This window comes from Magnolia sinica, chromosome 3 (genome assembly GCF_029962835.1).
Source record: "Magnolia sinica isolate HGM2019 chromosome 3, MsV1, whole genome shotgun sequence".
NCBI lineage: Eukaryota > Viridiplantae > Streptophyta > Magnoliopsida > Magnoliales > Magnoliaceae > Magnolia > Magnolia sinica.
Genome location: NC_080575.1, coordinates 47449366 through 47468556, shown reverse-complemented (window position 1 = coordinate 47468556; position 19191 = coordinate 47449366). Strand labels below are relative to the sequence as shown.

The 19191-nt window shown below is 39.3% G+C and overlaps 1 protein-coding gene across 3 annotated transcripts in view; it reads right to left on the bottom strand.

The window, feature by feature from the left end:
- The window catches only part of LOC131239903 (probable LRR receptor-like serine/threonine-protein kinase At1g67720), a 73238-nt gene extending 54546 nt beyond the window's left edge, over nucleotides 1-18692 (bottom strand). For 2 of the 3 annotated variants that reach the window (XM_058237820.1, XM_058237822.1), the window contains exons 1-3: nucleotides 18390-18691; nucleotides 15067-15604; nucleotides 11139-11650 (exon numbers count right to left, since the gene is read on the bottom strand). In XM_058237820.1, coding sequence (XP_058093803.1) covers nucleotides 11139-11650; nucleotides 15067-15604; nucleotides 18390-18459 — 1120 coding nt within the window. In that variant the 5' untranslated portion in view covers nucleotides 18460-18691. Of the gene's footprint in view, nucleotides 1-11138; nucleotides 11651-15066; nucleotides 15605-18389 lie in introns of all 3 variants that reach the window. The other variant, XM_058237821.1, reaches the window with a different exon arrangement.
- Between the last annotated feature and the right edge of the window lie 499 nt (nucleotides 18693-19191).

Sequence of the window (19191 nt, the reverse complement as noted above, 5' to 3'; positions counted from 1 at the left end):
TCGTGATCCTTTGCACAAGGCAAAGGGGAGATCTAAACTTGAGGTAGGAGAGTCACCTGAGCCAACATCCAAAGTGAGTGGAAGGCTAGATTGTTGAGCATGTGAAGATTTATCTCAACGATGACAAACTCGCGAAGGCTTAGAGTCGCCCAAATTACCAGTAGGATGCTGAACGGATGGGAGAGGAATTTCCCTGTGATCACTAGTGGAAAGAGGAAGAGGATAAGAGTCATGCTCCTCGTAACTCACAAAAGGATCACAGAGGGATCGACCTAGAGCTGGAAAAAAAAATATATATATCATCAAAGAAGGATACATCGGCGAAGACATATTTCTTGCAAGTCGAGGGATCATAACATTTATACTCTTTTCTGATTCCGAGTGTACCTTAAGAAGACACATTTAATTGCCCTGGGACTAAGTTTATCATTACTTCCATCCAAAATTTGAACAAAGCATGTGCAACAAAAAACTTTAGGTGGTAGAGGAAAGAGATTGTCATGAGGATACAGTATAATAAATAAAGATTTATAAGACAATATACATGAGAGTATATGATTAATAAGAAAGGTAGCAGTTAGAAGAGCATCACCCCAAAAATGTTTTAGTAGGGACATACCAAGGAGAAGGGTGCGAGCAAGTTCAAGAAGATGATGATTCTTTCGTTCTGCGATACCATTTTGTTGAGGTGTGCTGCGAGCACGATATCCGAGAAAAAATACCATGGACAACCCCCCCCCCCCCCCAAATTATTAGAATGGAGGGTTTTGATGGAACCTTGAAACTGAGTGCACACTTCTTGATAAAACACTTTAAACACATTAAACACTTCACTTTTAGATTTCAAAAGATAAACCCAAGTCATGAGTGAATAATCATCAATAAAGGTAACAAAATATCTAAAGCCAAAAGTGGAGGTAACTGGGGCTGGTCCCCAGACATCCAAGTGAACTAGAGTAAAAAGTTGAAGTTTTCTCCCATAAGAGCTAGGAGGAAACGTAGTACGATGATGTTTAGACAATTTACAAATATCACAACATAACGGTTTAGTAACAAATAAGGAGAAACAAAATTCTCAATCTAGCTAATGATGGGTGGCCACCGTGTCATGGACTCTCGATCCAGATAAGGGTACTGGAAGCGGCAACGGGTGTATCATTGAGAAGATATACGCCTCCTCTCTTATGCCCCCCACCAATCACTCTCTTCGTATGTAGGTCCTAGAACAAACAATTAGAATGGAAGAAGGTAATAAAACAATTCAATGATTTAGTAAGAGAGTTAACAGACAATAGGTTTAATAGAAAACAAGGTACATGCAAGACTGAGAACAAAGGCAAAGAAGGAGAGAGAGATAGAACCAATCCTAGAATGGGAGTTTGGGTTTTAATTGTGAGGGTGACATACAGAGTGTGGGGATAAGGAGAATAAGAGGAAAAGAGCTATGACTTACCAGTCATTTGAGAGGATGCTCCAAAGTCTATAACCCAGAAGGTAGGAGATGATGATGCAAGAAGAGTACCGGATTGGTCCGAAGCTACATGAGAAGCCTAAAAAATATCACAAACATAAAGCCGCATTAGGGCATCATATGCAGCTCCGGAAATTATGACTCCCCTGAAGACTACTCAACTGTTGGGGTGGAAGACTGTCCCTCAGGAGCAACTGTGTAAGTAACAAAAGCAGTGGCACACGTAGGACGACCATGGAGTTGCCAGAAATAATCAACAGTGTGATTGGTTCCACCGCAATGCGAACAAATGAGAGAACCATCATGTCCTCGTCCACGTCCACCACGACAACGAAAATTACGACTGCTACGACTGTGATCTCCCTTGTGGCCTTTACCACGACCACCATAACCAAAAGTGTGCCCTAAACTTAAGGATGGTGCCCGAAGGCCAAGAAGAAGAGAAGATTGATCACCGACAAGATGTGTCGAACGCTCTGGTGGCATAAATGAATGGGAAAGGAGAGAGGAGACGGTAGCGCACTGGCACATGGCATAGACCGTCATCAACGGGGGAAGAGGATGCTGCACAACAACCTAATCCCAAACATTAAGATAATCGGAATTCAACCCAGCTAGGAACTGTATAATATGAGTATCATTCCGCCGCTTATAGGCATGTTCATGATCATCTTTACATTTGAAAGGAAGTGGCTAATATAGGTCCAGCTCATCCCACATGCCCCGAAGTGGCTAATAGTAAACTTTTAATGATATTGAGTTCTATTGGAACCGACCAATTTCTTAAATAAACTACAATACCCGTGAAAAATTCTGAGACTCTTAGAACATATCATGAAGCGTATCCCAAATGTCTTTAGCCGAGGATAAAAACATCATTGAGTGGCTAACCAGAGAATCCATACTATTCAGCAACTATGCAATAACTTGATAGTTCTCATTTGTCCAAGACTTGTAGATAGCATCTATAGAGCTTAGAGGATCATCCAAAATATACAACATCTCATGGACTCCCACGAACACTTTTATAGATTGCGCCATTGAAGATAGTTGTCACCATTCAACTTGTTAGAGGTAATCTGCAAGGTGTTGGATTCAAGAGAGCCCATGCCAAGAGATGAGGGCCCTATGTCGTCCATAAGAGACTCCAAGTAAGGACTGATTCAAACAACTATTTCTCACTCAATCCTTCAAGGGAATGAGAGATAAACCCTAAACAATCAGTAATCCTCAAAAATAACAAAAAATCCAATTAGATCTGACTCAAATGAGTAAAAAATGGCTTAGCCGGATGTCCATTTGGGTTTAAAACCCACTCAAACATGAATCATAGTTTTAAAAAAATCCTCCATGATTAGCTTTTGGGGGGGGGGGGGGGATTTCAGTCCATCTTGAGCAAAGAAACCAAAGAAAAACTTACCGATTTGAGTCAGATTAAAGAAAATTTGATTAAGGACCCGATTTTCAAATTTCTCTATTTTGGCCAAAACAACTTGAAAGGTTTAAAAAATTCTCAAAAAATTATGACAAATCTTCGAAAATGAAGATCTATCAAACCCCCAAACTTTTAGCTCAAATGGAGTCCATGCGTCCGTGCAACACTGACGTTAGCAAGGTGACGTGTCGCCTCTCAACTTACTAAATGCGGAATGCCCTGATCTATCCTCTGATACCAAGTAAAAGGTGATTTGATCATTATGGTGTGGAGAAAAGAGGAGAAGAGTGAGAGCGAAGAAGAGGAAAGAAGAGAGTTTGGGGAAATGTTGTGTAGGCAAACATGTCCAAACACACAATGTTTTATTAGAATAGAGCATATAGTACACTACAGGAGGAGAGGAAAGAGTTCACATGAACTTACATTAAAAGAGCCACTAACCACACACACTATACACTAACACTCTCTAGAATTACCTCCCTTGCTTAGGTAACTTAAAGAGACATAATAATGGGCCTAAAACTCTACCCAAACATGTATATTAGGCCCAACATCCCATTGAGCCCATGTGTGGGACGATTTTAACATTTAACACTCCCCCTTAGGCTAGAGCATAAATATCATCCATGCCTAGCTTAGATATAAACTTTTCAACCTAAAATTTCTGAAAAGCTTCGGTAAAAGTTTTTTTTTTTTTTTTCCAGTAAAAGATTTTCGAAGGGATTCATTTATAGGTTGGAAGTTTGGAAAGAGTTTGAAGAAAATGGGCATTGTAGGTTGTACCTTAATGAGGATAGAATGATATATATTTTTTTTTTGGACATTGAAAATGATAAATTTATTTTGATTTGTGTTAAATAAAGAAAATTCAAGTTTGTTTAACGAAACATAGATTTTGAGGATTAGTTTGTGAATATAAAACCCTAGGATCCCCAGTTGAATTCAAGTGATTGTTGAGAAACTTCTTTTTTAGCATTCTTATTTATGATTGTTTCAATTATACCAAACCGTTATTCCCATGCCTATTTGGATTCCTAGAGAAAAAAAATATTGGGAATGTTGGTTATCAAGAAACATCATTTCTAGGAAAAGTAGTTTCCCTAAATTGTTTCCCAACAGGATTTTCTAGGAAATTCCCGTTGAAAAGTTTCTTTGTTTGGAGGAATGAAAAAAAGAATTTTCATGAAAATTTTACTTAAAGATAGGGTGGCCAAGGTGTTCCGTATCCATTATGATACAACCATAAAAGCCGATACGCATAGGTAACGACCGTGACCATTATGCGATACGGGGGTGAAACGGGGCAATTGATTTTTTGGGACCGTATTGGCTATTACAAGGGCATAACGATCGTTACCCCCATAACAGTCAAAAAACGACCACTTATTTTTTCTATGTAAATTCATTTTTTCCTTATATTTTCACTTTTCTCATTCCAAAAATTTGTGTACATCATTCTACAGTAGATTTTGACCACTTGTACTATAGGTTTTTGGATTAAAATAATAGATTGAAGCAACTTGGATGAATAGAAGCTCCAAGGGCCATTTTTTTCAAAAAAAAAAAAAAAAAAAGTGGTATATATGCTTCTTCTTTTTTTCCGATTTCTAATTCTAATGCTTAATTGTAACATGTAAACATTAGAGACATATAACCATGTTCATAAATTCACCAAACAACTCAATACAACACTCTCACTAAAGAGTGGACTGTTACGCTACCATAAACATGCTAAAAAAATGAATACAGATTTTGAATATTTACATTATTCTAGATTTTCTAGATATTTTTTTCAGAATATTTTGGGCTTTTTTTTTTTTTTTTTGAACTGCTATGGGTGTCGTAAAGGTCATTACGCCCCCATATCTATTAGACAGGCCACATGCCTTGTACACCACATGCCTTGTATAGCTAATTTCCATAGATGGATGATTCTGTCTTTATCATTTACCTTGTATAGATGGTTGTAGATCTCTATATATTCAACTCCTTTGGGTTGTCTTAAATACAAGAAAACCAAAGGAGAATCGCTTCTCTTTGCTTTCACTTTCTCTTTGCTTACATGGTATTAGAGTTATCCGATCTCAGCTAATCTGATCCGGCACCACCATCTTCAGCTGCACATCTTGATCCGGCACCTCCTTCAACACTGGCACCACCTCTTGATAGATTCAACCTTTCCTACGCTACCAAACCTCTGCGGCACCACCTCTAGACAAATCCGGCCCCCCGCTGCGTCACCCAGGCCCGTCCGACCACCCCTATTGTATCACCCACTCCATCCGACCACCCCTGCTGCGTCACCCATCCTATCCGACCAACCCCAACCCATCCGCACACCCAACCAACCACCCCCAGCCCATCAGCACACCCGTCCGACCACCCCTCGGACCACCCCTGCTGCCTCCGACCACCCCATCTCCGTCAACACGCACGTACGCACGCACGTCCGACCACCCCCAGCCCATTTGATCACCCTATCTCCGTCCGCACACAAAATCCCCAAGTCCCTTTCTCCCTTGTTGTTGCTATTGTTGTTGTTGTTCTATTGTTGTTCTGTTGTTGTTACTGCAAGGTACCTCCTTCCTTGGTGTGGTTTACATCCATTCAGATCTATGGACAAAGACTCGCGTACAGAGGCCCCACGATGTAGTTTCGATGGTACCAACTACAATCTATGGGCCATCCACTTTCAGAATTTCATCAAGGGTCGTGGTTTGTGGGGACTAATTGATGGATCTGTTACTGTACCCATTTCCACAGATGCCAACAAAATGGCTGAATGGGAAATAAAAAATGGACGTATTATTACCTGGATTCTCGATTCGGTTGATTGGTTAATTGTTGTTGGTCTCACGCCACATCACACTGCTAAGGCAATGTGGGAGCATCTCCAGACAATTTATAAACAGAGTAATTCGGCTCAGTTATACCGCTTGGAACAAGATCTAGTTCACCTTACTTAGGGTGACAAAAGTATTCAAACATTTTATTCTAACATTGTTACAATTTGGACAAAGATGCCTATGATGGATCCAAAATTTCTTCATGACTTTAAGATCTTCCAAGCAATGCGTGATAGTGCGCGAGTTCGACAGTTTCTTATAAAGCTGCATCCTGAATTTGAGCATTGTAGGGTTGCTTTCCTGAACCGTAGCCTAACTCCTTCATTGAATTCGGTTATTAATGATTTATTGGCTGAGGAACAACGACTGAAAGTTCTCTCCCACGTCCCCAACTCAGGGATCATCTGATATGGTACTCGCTGCATCCACCTCTGCACCAAACCATAGTTCCACTCATTTAACTTGTCGCGGCTACAACAAAGTGGGACATGTCGTCGCTCAATGCAAAGATTAGTACACTTATTGTCGACGAACTGGTCATGGTATTCAGGACTGTCGTTCACGTGCCTATGCATCCTCTTTCGGCCATGGATGTAGTGGTCGAGGTCGTGGCCGTGGTCGTGCTCTTTCTGCTACTTTTGCGACTATTTCTGCTCCTTCTTTTAGTGATACTGCATCTACTATTTTTGCTGAAAGACTTTCCTCACCTTTGACTCCTGCAATGCTCCAATAGATCGTGCAAGCCCTTTCTACGGCCGTTATGTCAGGTATATCCTCATCTTTTACATGGTTCTTCGAGTCAGGTGCTTCCAATCATATGACTGGTGCCGTATCCCATCTTCACGACATTCGTCCCTACACCGAAAATCAGGCTATTTCTACTGCGGATAGCACTAGACTACCCATTCAGTCCGTTGGATCATTTACTTTCTCTCCTTCTGCCCATCGCCAGTTCACCCTTCGTGATGTGTTTCATGTCCCTAACCTCTCCTCAAATTTAATTTCTATTGGTTAACTTACATCCAATAACTACTTAGTCATATTTCTTCCAAACTGTTGTTTTGTGCAGGATTTGACAACGGGGAAGGTACTTAGGAAGGGTAGGCAGCATAGTCATCTGTACGTGCTGGACTTTGACTTATCTGTCACTCTGGCTCGTTGTTTCTTTTCTCCATCTTCATCAGATATTTGTTCGGCAAATAAATTGTGGAAACTCTGGCACTTTCGCCTAGATCATCCACATTCAGATCGGTTAATTTAGTTCTTTTCTTCTAGCATGTTAGGGAATATTTCTCTTAATAAAAGTGATTTGGATTATTTTTGTTCTTCCTGTTGTCTTTCAAAAAGTAAGGGTATTCTCTTTCCTCTAAATACTACAAAATCATCATTTATGTTTGAACTAGTACATACAGATGTCTGGAGTCCTTCACCAATTATGTCTTTCTCTGGGTTACGATACTATGTTATATTCATTAATGATTTCATACGTTACACTTGGATTTACTTTCTGCACTCTAAGTCACAGGTTTTTGAAATTTTCAAGTTATTTCACTCTATGGTGGACACTCAATTTCGGGTAAAAGTTCAAACTCTCCGCTCTAACTCAGGGAGAAAATATCTCTCAACAGATTTTCGTACATATCTTTAGGGTCATGGGATTATTCATCAGACCACTTGTTCTGATACTCCACAACAGAACGGGGTGGCTGAACGAAAAAATCATCATATTGTTGAAACTGCCAACACCCTAATGACAGCTATGAGTGTTCCTCGTTCTTTCTAGGATGAAGCAATGTTACATTCAGTCTACTTAATTAACGAATGCCAACTAAAGTTCTGAACAGTAAATCTCCCTACTTTGTTCTCACCAGCTTATCTCCTACATATTCCACATTTCGTGTTTTTGGTTGTGTATGTTATGTTCACCTGGCATCATGTGAACGTAACAAACAATCTCCAAAATCAGTCAAATGTATGTACTTGGGATTTGGAGAAACTCAAAAAGGTTTTCGATGTTATGATCTGGTTTCTCGTCGTGTTTGGGTATCATGTTGTTTTTCTTGAGCATATTGCCTTTCATTCATTTGTTCCTCCTCCGCACGCACCAAACTCTCCTGGTCTTACCGCCTTTCCTGACATTCCTTTTGCCTCGAGTACTCTCCCTCGTCCGTTGCAGGTTTACTCACAACGACCACGTACAGATCCACCACCTATTACTCTCCCTACTATACCTGTTTCCGATCCAGAACCCGCCATGATACGGCATTCCGCTTGTGTACATCGACAACCTAATCGCTTGATATACTCTGTCTGCCATGAATGCTACTCTGGACACTCAAGCAGCTACTCATGATTGTTGGAAGAAGGCTATGGCAGAAGAACTTGCAGCATTGGATGATAATCATACGTGGGACATTGTCACTCAACCCACTAACCAACAATTAATTGGTAGTAAATGGATTTATTCTGTAAAGCTCAAATCTGACGGATCATTGGATTGATACAAGGCTCGGCTTGTAGCTCAGGGATACAAACAGGAACACGGAATTGATTATGATGAGACATTCGCTCCCGTGGCCAAGATGAAAACTGTTCGTAATATTCTGGCAATATCATCCGTTCATTTTTAGCCACTCGCTCAGATGGATGTGAAAAATGCTTTTCTTCATGGAAACCTATAAGAAACAGTATATTTGAACCCTCCTCCTGTCTCTTTAATCCCTGCCAATAAGGTATGTCGCCTAAAGAAAACTCTGTACGGCCTCAAACAGGCACCTCGAGCATGGTTCCAACGCTTTCACGATGTTGTTACAGGTGCTGGCTTTACTCAAAGTGGTTATGACCCATCCTTATTTTTGCGCACCACTGATCGCGGTATTGTCATTGTTCTCGTATATGTTGACGACCTACTCCTAACTGGTAGCGACGCTGCTGGCATCTCGACATTAAAAGAAGTTCTGAAATCATCCTTCAAGATGAAGGACCTCGGCCATCTAACATACTTTCTTGGGCTTGAATTTTCACATTCTCAACGTGGGATTCTGGTCAGCCAGCGTAAATATACGAAGGATCTTCTCGCTTTGGCTTCATTAATGGATCACAAAACAGTGCAGACTCCCTTAGAACTTAACGTTCAATATGGCCGTGACGATGGTCATCTTCTTGCGAAGCCCACATTATACCGCCGTTTGGTTGGTAGTCTAGTTTACTTAACAATGACTCGCCCTGATATTGCCTACGCTGTCCAAGTTGTCAGCCAGTTTGTTTCAGCTCCTCGGACTCTTCATATGACCGTGGTGTTGGGCATCCTACAGTACGTATGTGGAACTCTAGATCGATCACTGTTCTTCTCCTCCACGGCAACTTTGAACCTTCGTGCTTATTCGGATGCTGACTGGGCTGGTTGCGCTCTCACACAAAAATCTACCACTGGTTACTGTGTTTTTCTCGGCACTTCTCTCATCTCTTGGAAGTCTAAGAAGCAGGCCACTGTTTCCAAATCAAGCACGGAAGCCAAGTATCAAGCAATGCCAGTTGCTTATAGCGAGCTTGTCTGGTTTCGTGGACTTCTTTCCGAATTGGGCGTTCATCTACAGAATCCTACTCCACTCCATATAGATAATTTGAGTGTCATTCAGATTGCCTCTAACCCTGTTTTCCATGAACAAACAAAGCATATTGAAGTTGACTGTCACTTCATCTAAGAGAAGTTTCAGTCTGGGCTCATTTCTCTTCCACATGTTGCATCTCATGATCAGATTGCAGACATTCTCACGAAGTCCCTCACTTCTGCACGTCATTTCTAGTTGGCAAACTATTACTTTTCGATGACCAGCATTAGTTTGAGGGGGGATGTTAGATAGGCCACATGCCTTGAATAGCTAATTTCCATAGATAGATGATTGTGTCTTTATCATTTATCTTGTATAGATGGCTGTAGATCTCTATATATTCAACCCCTTTGGGTTTCTCAAATACAAGAAAACCAAAGGAGAATCGTTTCTCTTTGCTTTCAGTTTCTCTTTGCTTACAGTATTGGCCGTTAATACCGATACCTGTATCGATAACGATGGTGGCCGTTATGGCCACCGTTACCAATACGAAATACCTTGGGGGTGGCACATTCGTGGATAAAAGATGGATTGTGGCACATTGGCACATGTGGGCTTCTTGAAGATGGCTAGTGGCACCTATTGCACATTTGGCACATCGACACATGAGGAACATGGGGCACTTGAAGATAGATGGTAGCACGCATAGCACATGTGGGCTGCTTGAAGATGGTCAATGGCTCATGTCACACATGTTGCACATTGGCACATGTCTAACACTGGAAGATGGATAGTGGCACATGTGGGGAGCTTGAAGATGATGATGGCACTTGTTGCACATGAGGCACATTAGCACAGGTATAGTCCTTTAAGATGGTTGATGGAACATGTTACACACGTGGCACATGGCACATTAACACGTGTTGCTCATGTGGCACATTGGAACATGTAGGGTGCTTGAAGATGGACACTTGCGCATTTGGAGCACTTGAGGATGGTCGGTGGCATAGGTGGCTACCCTACATGGCACAGCATAGAGAGGGGACGTTACCTCTCCTTTTCTTCGTTGTTGGAAATTTTGTTTGTTGAGTATGGGCAAGGAAATGAAGAAGAAGAAGATATTTTCCAAGAAATGGAAGGGAAATGGAAATGGCATATCCTGGAAATTTACAGAAACAAAGAACGGAAATGTTGTTTCCTTGGAATTTGAGATTCATCAATTTATGTTTCTGTGATTCCATACAGGCCCTTAAGTATGTTCTCTTGGCAGTTGGCAGAGATTGAAAATGGATTCAATTCTAGATGCCCAGATCAGATTCAGTATTCGAGTCAGTTTATTTTGACCAAGATTAGATTGTGAGGGAGCTTTGGCAAGGATGGAGCAATTGGATGAAGATGAACTAATAAGGCCATTTTTGTCAAGAAATTTCAGTGACAAATCTTATAGATACTCCAAATTGACTGAAAAACTAGCCATTTATTTAGGTTCTGATACAGCAGATGACAAAAAAGGTCCAACCACTGTGGACTCATTGACTTATGCTGCATATATTCTGAGCTAACATGTCCCTATTATACAATAATTTTCTTTTAATTTTTTATCATATTAATATTGATGTGTCAATGTGTTGGGTTTTCTAGGATTACAAGTCTGACACCTTGTATCCATGTCCAACACCAATGTATCTCCATGTCTAACACTCATATTCATGTCTGACATTGACACAGTTCCATGTCTAAGGCATGCATGCTGAATATATTATTCTACATGATGAAAATTGACTGGAGTTGAACCAAATAGACAAATAACAAGGTGTTGTTTGTTATTGACTTACCATCTCTGCCATCTGTCTTTGGGGTAATCTGCACATATTTGCTAATCTCAATTGCATTTAGAAGTGGTCCACGGGTAGAATCTGGAGTCTTCACGAATGAAAATGACAAAACAAAATCTAATGACACATTCATGTAGCTGGGTTCATAAAGTGCGTAACTGCCATTGGCATTTTCTGCAATATTTACCACAGCATTGCTATACCCTGGCACATAGGGCTGCCGTATTGAGAACTTCCGAGTCTCATTGATACCTAGATCTTCAATTTCAGCTAGGTATGCATAAGCTCGAGCATTTGCAGGGAAACCATCCAGATTTAACCTATAGGTGAGGCTTCCTTTAGTACCAACCACAGCAGTTTGCATGACTTGAACTGGTGGAAACTCTCGAGCACCCGTCTTTATTTTCTTAGAAGTAGCGATTCTTATTGTGCCAGGAGCCACTCCAACTAGAAAGTTTTGCCGCCTGTTTAGATCAGATTCCCATATTCGGTCATAAGGATCATCAGGATAGCTGTTACAAAAGGAAAGTAGTTTGGTTATTTTCCAAGATGATACGGAAGACAGAGTCAACATCTATTTCTTCTGAGTTAAAGAAGTGCAAACAAGGCAATGAGAGAACGAAAGAGTGAAAAAAAAAAAAACACCATATCTGATACTTGTTAACACATCCCCTTAATGCTTGGCACTAAATGATGTGGGAGGCTAATGCCAGATTTGATGCTCATTGATCGGCAGACTTCCTGTACATGTAATCTCTAATATCAAAAAACTTAGGCTCTGTTTGGATGTATACCAACCCAAATCACCATTTCTTTTGTCAGAGATTTATAGTGATTTCGATAAACATCTCATTATGATGTGTTTGGGGTGACTGTTATTTTCACAAGCACATTTGAAGAAGGCATACTTCTGCCTCCAAATCAATATTTGCAACTTCAAGTGGCACTGGAAGCTATTCGGATGGAGAAAAGGCAAGACCTTTCCACATGCCACAAAAGAAAGAAACACCCAAAGAAGTGCTTGGCTGATGCCTATCGTTAAAAAGTGGGTTAATGAAAAACATAAGAACAAATGTCTGAGCATCCGAGTGTTTGTTCTGCATTCAAACTACTAAAACCCACTTATTTTAGAAGAGAGACAGAAAAAACAAAACAAAACAAAACAAAACAAAACCAAAAACCAAAAACCAAAAACCAAAAAAACAAAAAACAAAAAAGTTCAACTCCTTTTTTAAAATTGCTCTTAAATACCATGAGTTGCCTTCCTAGGCCTATTCGTTGACAATGCGTGGGAGTGCACATGATCCTCCATGCTTTGTAAGTTATGTACTTACACAATATCACCTTCATCCATAACCCCTCTTGCTCATCCCTATTCCCCAACCAGTTCAGTATGTGGCACTCATGCCTTCTCATCAAGTGGCACTTGTGCCTCTTCATTCCTTGCTGAGGAAGTTCCTTTTGGGATCTTTCAATCATGTGTGTTCACTATGCAGATTCTGCAATGGAGCAGAGACAAAGTGGTGTATTAGAGAGAGCCACCCTAATCAAGGCTATGAGACCACCTAAGGAAAGATACTGCTCCTGTACCTTGATGACTTTCTTTTAATATGTTTGCTACCAGATCCCATAATTCTTTACAAGGTAATAGGCAGAGATAAAACCCTGCTTCCTGGAATAGTCGTAAGGTCCATCACCATCCCCTCAACCCTCTACCCCAATCTCCGTACTCAAAAGTTCACCTTGCAACTCAAGACAGCCTTGAAACATCTCAAAATCGTCTTTAAGCGAATGTCTAGTGCAAAAGGAAAACTTTTATGAAATACACAAAAATGGAAATGGAAAATTACTATTTGGGTGCATTTCCATTTCCATTATAAATCTGACGCAAGAATGACCCATCATGACGTCATTTCTGTTTTCCATGTTTGGGAAATTTTCATGGTAAAGCTGATATGGAGATATATTCTAATCATTTTTGCCTTTTTGAAAAGGTTGGGCTTGCTTCTTGAGAAGAAACAATGGTGGATGGGCTGGGCTCACTTCTAGAGATGGAAATGGAAAACAATGTGTTAAATTCAAAAATTGGAAGTGTAAATAGTGAAAAAAATAAAGTAATGATGAAATGGAAATGGGAATGAAATTAATTTATGTGGAATGAGGCATGTCTTGAAACTCCCAAATACAAAACTAGGTGTTTCCATATAAGTGCCTTTCAACACATCTAGACTGGCCCCTAAATTACTCACCTGCTCCCTAGACCTAATGTATCAAAGAAATGTCTTCTCAGTGAATTGCCAGTAGGCAACCTGGAAATCCGCGCTTCTTGATATTGAAGCCTTATATCAGCCACTTATTGACCATCTAATTAAGAACTTTTGCCACCATCACAAAATAGAAAGAGGACAAGGAATCACCTTGTTGGATGCCTGGCATAGTTTTAAAGCACACTTGTGGCATTCCTTGAACCAAGACTGAGATTCTCATAAGACAAAATGCATATTTTCATCAATCTTCTCCATTGAACTCTAGACTCCATCCTTACCAGCATATATTCAAGGAAACTCCAGTCGAAGTTGGCATATGTTTTCTCCATAGAGAATTCACAAATTATGCCCAGTTGCTCCCTCTTATGCTGAGAATCAATGCATTCATGGAGTGGAGAACCCTATTGAGAATGCCTTCAAGAAATGAAGGCTCACAGAGTCAGCAATGCACTAAAAGGTAGGACACCCATCCTAGTCGCCAACACCTTTGACAAAATTTTGTACAATTACCAATCAAACTTGTGGATAGATCCATGAAGGAAACTGCCAAATCATTCAAAGGGACCAAGCCATCAAGGTTATGAAGCAATCCTTCCTGTTCAGGGAAATCTTTGATAAAATCCAACCTGTGAAAGAGAGTTCAACATTAGGATGTGAATGAATAACACAAGGGTTACCACCATTTAATGCTTCTTTTGTTTTTTGATACACTGGCAGAGCATGACCATTGTATGTATGCATACTGCTGCTGTGCATGTGGCACCTATGTACCAAATCCAAACTGTCCAATCACTGGCGTTATTGTATACAAAGCATATACCTGGGATCAGACTAATTCATTGTCCTAACCACTTGCATTAATATATCACTCATTTATAATAAACTTAGAAAAACACCATTCAACGCCTGTGGAGAATCTTTGCTCCACCCGTATCCTTAGATTCCATCATTCCTTCCCATAATTAACACCCGCACATGTTCGGGTAACATAGGTAATACCTGGTTATTTAATCTACTGAGTGAGCATCCATTTGAATGATCTGCTGTTGCTAACTTGCCTATAGCTTATGAATGGGAGTTGTTCTAAAACAGACCATGGGTGATACTGTCAAATGAGTAAAGTTCCAATTCATGTCCAATATGGAACTGTTAAAAAGTGAACCACTGTGTTTTTAACTTAATGCTAAGACCCTAATGGAATGTGATTCAGGAGGACCCAAAGAAGAAGCGAAATTGACAGATTATTCAATGAAAGGTAGCATTGATGCACAAGAAAAGATCTGGAATGTGTATTTTCCCTTGGATTCCAACCATGAAGGTCTTGTTTGGATGGCAAGTGAAAATATCATATTTGTGAGACAATGGTCACATGGTTTCTTATGCTATTATGGAAAGTACAATGATTGCTATATGTTAAATCCTCCCTTTTCTCTTTTATCCAAATATCCCAAAGTGTCACATTAATGGAAAACCTTCTCCATTTCCTTTCTTTTCCCTTGGATTCCATGTATCCAAGCATGGCCTAAGCATATAGAAAGAGAAACAACCTTCCTGTATTGGACAGCTCGTTACTACTGTAGTCACAAAGGTTAATATATATAAAGTGAAATGAAATACTGATTGGGAGATTAAACAAGTGCGATAGCTAAAATTGCACATACCGTATGGCATCCTTACTGAGAGCACCAAAGTTTACCCTTGCTGCAACCTTAAGGTAAAAATCATCCTCATAATTAGTAGCATACATTGAAAAATTTAAGGGCCTCAGCTCTAGAGTAGATATGAAAGGAGAACCCGTGGATGCACAACATAGACACACATGGATAGAAGTAGAGGGTGCCCTGATGATCATCTCCTCAATGTATATTCTCGAAGCATCAGTAATCATTATGGTAGACCACCTAGTACTGTCCAAGTAGAGTTGGAAACTGGGGTATGGATCATCAGTATTAGAATTTCCATATAGAAATGTTGCTCTGACAAGATATCGCCTTCTCTCTACAGTACTTAGAGTGTAACAGTACTTCTTGCTGTCTGCAGGGAAGTATCTGTATTGCATGTATTGTTGTCTGTTTTCACTTGAAGTCCTAACTTGTGATGCATTACCATATCTAGTGAACCGATCATCTGAAATCCATGTCAGTCCCGTGCTTGAGTCAGTATAGTTAGCACTACCTCCACAATCTATACTGACAAAATCTGCACATAACATGGTTATCACATAGCTTAGCATTTTGGTCTCATCACAAAATTACTAGCAAAACAGGAAGCTGGTCTATCAGTGCAGAAAGAAGACAAAATCCATGTTGTTGCCAATGCTACCACGTAACAGTTATGCTTGGGCTTTGCAAAGGAAAATAATGGCTCTAGTTTCAAGGGTAAAGATAATTTCAAAATGAGTCTTTTTTATAGTTGAATAAAATTTTGAGTAGGAATTCAATGAATCAAAACATGTTTTCATGACTAAATTTCAGTTGACTTGAACTGTTCCCTTGTGACCAATTTTACCAATTCAACTTCTCGATTGTGAAGTAATAATTTTATTCAAGGTAGATATTACCTTTCTAATGTTTCCCATATGCTCTCTCGTTAGTGTTAGTATCCAATTCTTGCACTGCTCCCTAATCTTCATGAGTGGAACAACAAAGACGAAAATTTTCCTTGCCAATTTCTTTCACAAGTATTGCCTACTCATGCTGATTTGGAAGAAGTTGTATCATTTTCGTTCCATGGATCAGTTGCACCAGGTAACTTAAAACCACAATGTCTATTTGCATTACTTATAGATTATTATTATTATTATTATTATTATTATTATTATTATTATTTATTTTTGCATTACTCATGTAATTGGTGCATAGAGAGACCAAAGTTTCTATGTTAATGGTTTGCTTCAGTTTGGGGTTTTTCCTTGGTTTGTAATTCAGTGGTTGCATAGTGAATCCAAGTCGTCAATCCAGTTTGCTTTCATTTTGTTCAGTACTTCACTTCAGGTCTCATTCATTCAATTTGTGTATCCTATTCATTAGATCATGAATTCGCTTTGAATAGTATTACCTCTTATTCTCATGCATTCCTAATAGAAAAAAAAAATTATCCCATTATGCAAATTCTAGTCATGTGAGCTCTGAATTAGAAAAAAAATTAGTTAATACAAGCTATTTGGAGCTCTGAACTAAAAAGAGAATTTTTATGAAAGAGAAGAGCTCATTAGGCCCTTTTGGAAACTCTTCTACATAACTATATCTCACTCCAAAATCAACCACCAAGCTTAGGTATTTAAGGAAAGGGAGGGAGGGAGAGAGAGAGAGAGAGAGAGAGAGAGAGAGAGAGAGAGAGAGAGAGAGATTGCATAATAAGCATCTAAAAAATCCAATGCTATAAGAACACTTCGAGAGAGATTTATTTCATTTCAAAAAGGAGTCTCTTGCAATCAAGGGTCTGCCACATATTTCTCCAATGAACAACCATCAAAAGTCAGGATTATGGATTTTGGAGCTTCATTAAGGACACCCCCACTATCATGTTTTTTTTACTTTTCTCTTATTTCCTTTATTTTTATTTTTTTTCAATAATTCCTTTTAATTTCAGAAGTCTTACTTTTTATGAAATGATCATCTTGATGACTTATCTAAAATGATTCGGATAGGATATAATTTCATGAAGTGTGAACGGAATCAGTAATAGATTTGGGAGGCATCTAGAGCATGAAGTGGAAGTGGGAGCGCAAGTCCGGAGCATGATTTAAAGCACAAACATCACCTAGGTATAAGGTTCATGCAACCAGGGGATGGGAGAGAGATCTTTAATGATTTTATTTTTTTTTTCCTTCTGCTGTTCTCAAAATTTAATATTTAAAAAAAAAAACTATTCTAAGCTTATGTGAAAAGAATCTTATGGTTTTAAAACTAATTCATGATTCATCATAAAACCATTTATGATTAACTTAGATTTTAGAAAATTGTCAGCAGCCATTAAAGATCTTGAGAAATATCTTCTGAAAAAGAAATTTAAAAATAATAATAATAATAATTTTAAATTGAGCTTCTCACTTGCAAATTACAGGTGTGTTTAATCCTTTAATTTTCTGAAGCATTTAGCCGTGTTTCAGATAGAATGTTCTTGTCATTTTATATATTATATCCCATCTTCTAGTGCAAATAGATAACACAGATAATTTGGTTGGACTCTTTTCTTGACTTGACGAGATTTCAAAATAAGACATCAGGAAACTCACTCATGTCACTGAGTTGGTAGACATGTCGAGTCAGTGAGATGGGGTTCCAACCCAAATCAAGCTACCAATGCACCAAGCATTGTGTGCCTATTTGTTTTGCCAATTTTGAATACTTATGAGTTTTAAGTATTCATCATTATCTTAAACAATCCTTAATTAATTTATTAAATATCGAGTTGATTCGAATGAAATCTCAGTCAAGTCTCTGAGTCCACCCAACCCAGCTGGATATCGAGTTGACTCTTTGAGTTGTTAAACAATATTTGTAGGAGAAAGCTTCAGTGCATGTTTTTCTATGTTTCTTGTTTATGCATGCTATCAATTTCAGCAAAAGAGAGAACTGTCATCCCTGCCTTACAAATGGCATGCTTATTCAGTTTGTTGACCTATCGGGCCACCACATGGCCGTAGGCCCAACATTATTGTGGGAGTCGAACACCCTCCGACTCTTATGAGTTTTCCTTTTTTCAAATTCGACCATTTATCTTTCTTTGAGTTAATTATCCCTCTTAATACAGCTAATCAACTAGTCAAATGGCCGATCATGTTGTAACCATGGGATCAACTGTCCGATCACTATCCACAGGCACTTGTATGTATAGTAGAGATGCTGTGGTGTGCATTTCATGGAATTACATGAATTGTACATCTAAGCAGAGCATTATTTTCAAAAAAAAAAAAAAAAATTGCTACCCAAGTGTAAAAAGTTGCATGAAGAAAACATCATTAGAAAGTAGGAAATCATACCTCTAAATTGAGAAACAACACAAGGAATCAGCTGTAGAAATAAAAGCAGCAAGGAAGAGAAGAGACCCATGACAAGCAAAGTTGATAGGGAAAGGAAACACTTTCTATCTCTCTGTTACTCTCAACATCTCTAAAGCCCAAGTAAGCTGAAGCTCCAGCAGCATTCAACACATCAACCTTCTCCTGTACTTTCGTATTCCTTTGTTTTGGGATGAGTGAGGTGCGTGGGCAATGTGCACTCACAAGTCTCTTTTCGTCTCGGGAATCTGCTTTATTAGAAAAAAGACTATACAGAAGATCTTTCATTCTCACTTTTTTTTAAAAAATTTAAAGAGTAGGGACATCGACTCACATTCACAGACCACTCTATTGGAATGATCCAGTGTCATTTTTGTACACTGATTGATTGGTGTAGATTCTCATCCCTACCGTCAGCGTAGTCCGGTAGTGATGAGGTGGCGATTCGTCGGACACTATTAACCGTTACCCGGATCTGCAGGTACCCAATGGACCCTACCCAATTTTTCAGACGTGTTTAGGAACTCGGTGTTGGGTTTTTTCAAAATAAGAAGAAAAAAAAATTGGAAAATAAGGGTCGTGGCTTTGGTGATTGTTGGTGTGAATGGTGATGCCTTTTGGTAAAAGGAGCATCTTTTAAATTTGAAATGGAGGGATGTCATTGTTAGAAAGATACCGCCATTGATGAAAAGACACCATGGAAGAAGATGTCTTTTCATGAAAAGGGCCTTAAGCATCTCTTGTAATTCTATATAGACCCATCTTTGAGTCAATCCGAATTCAC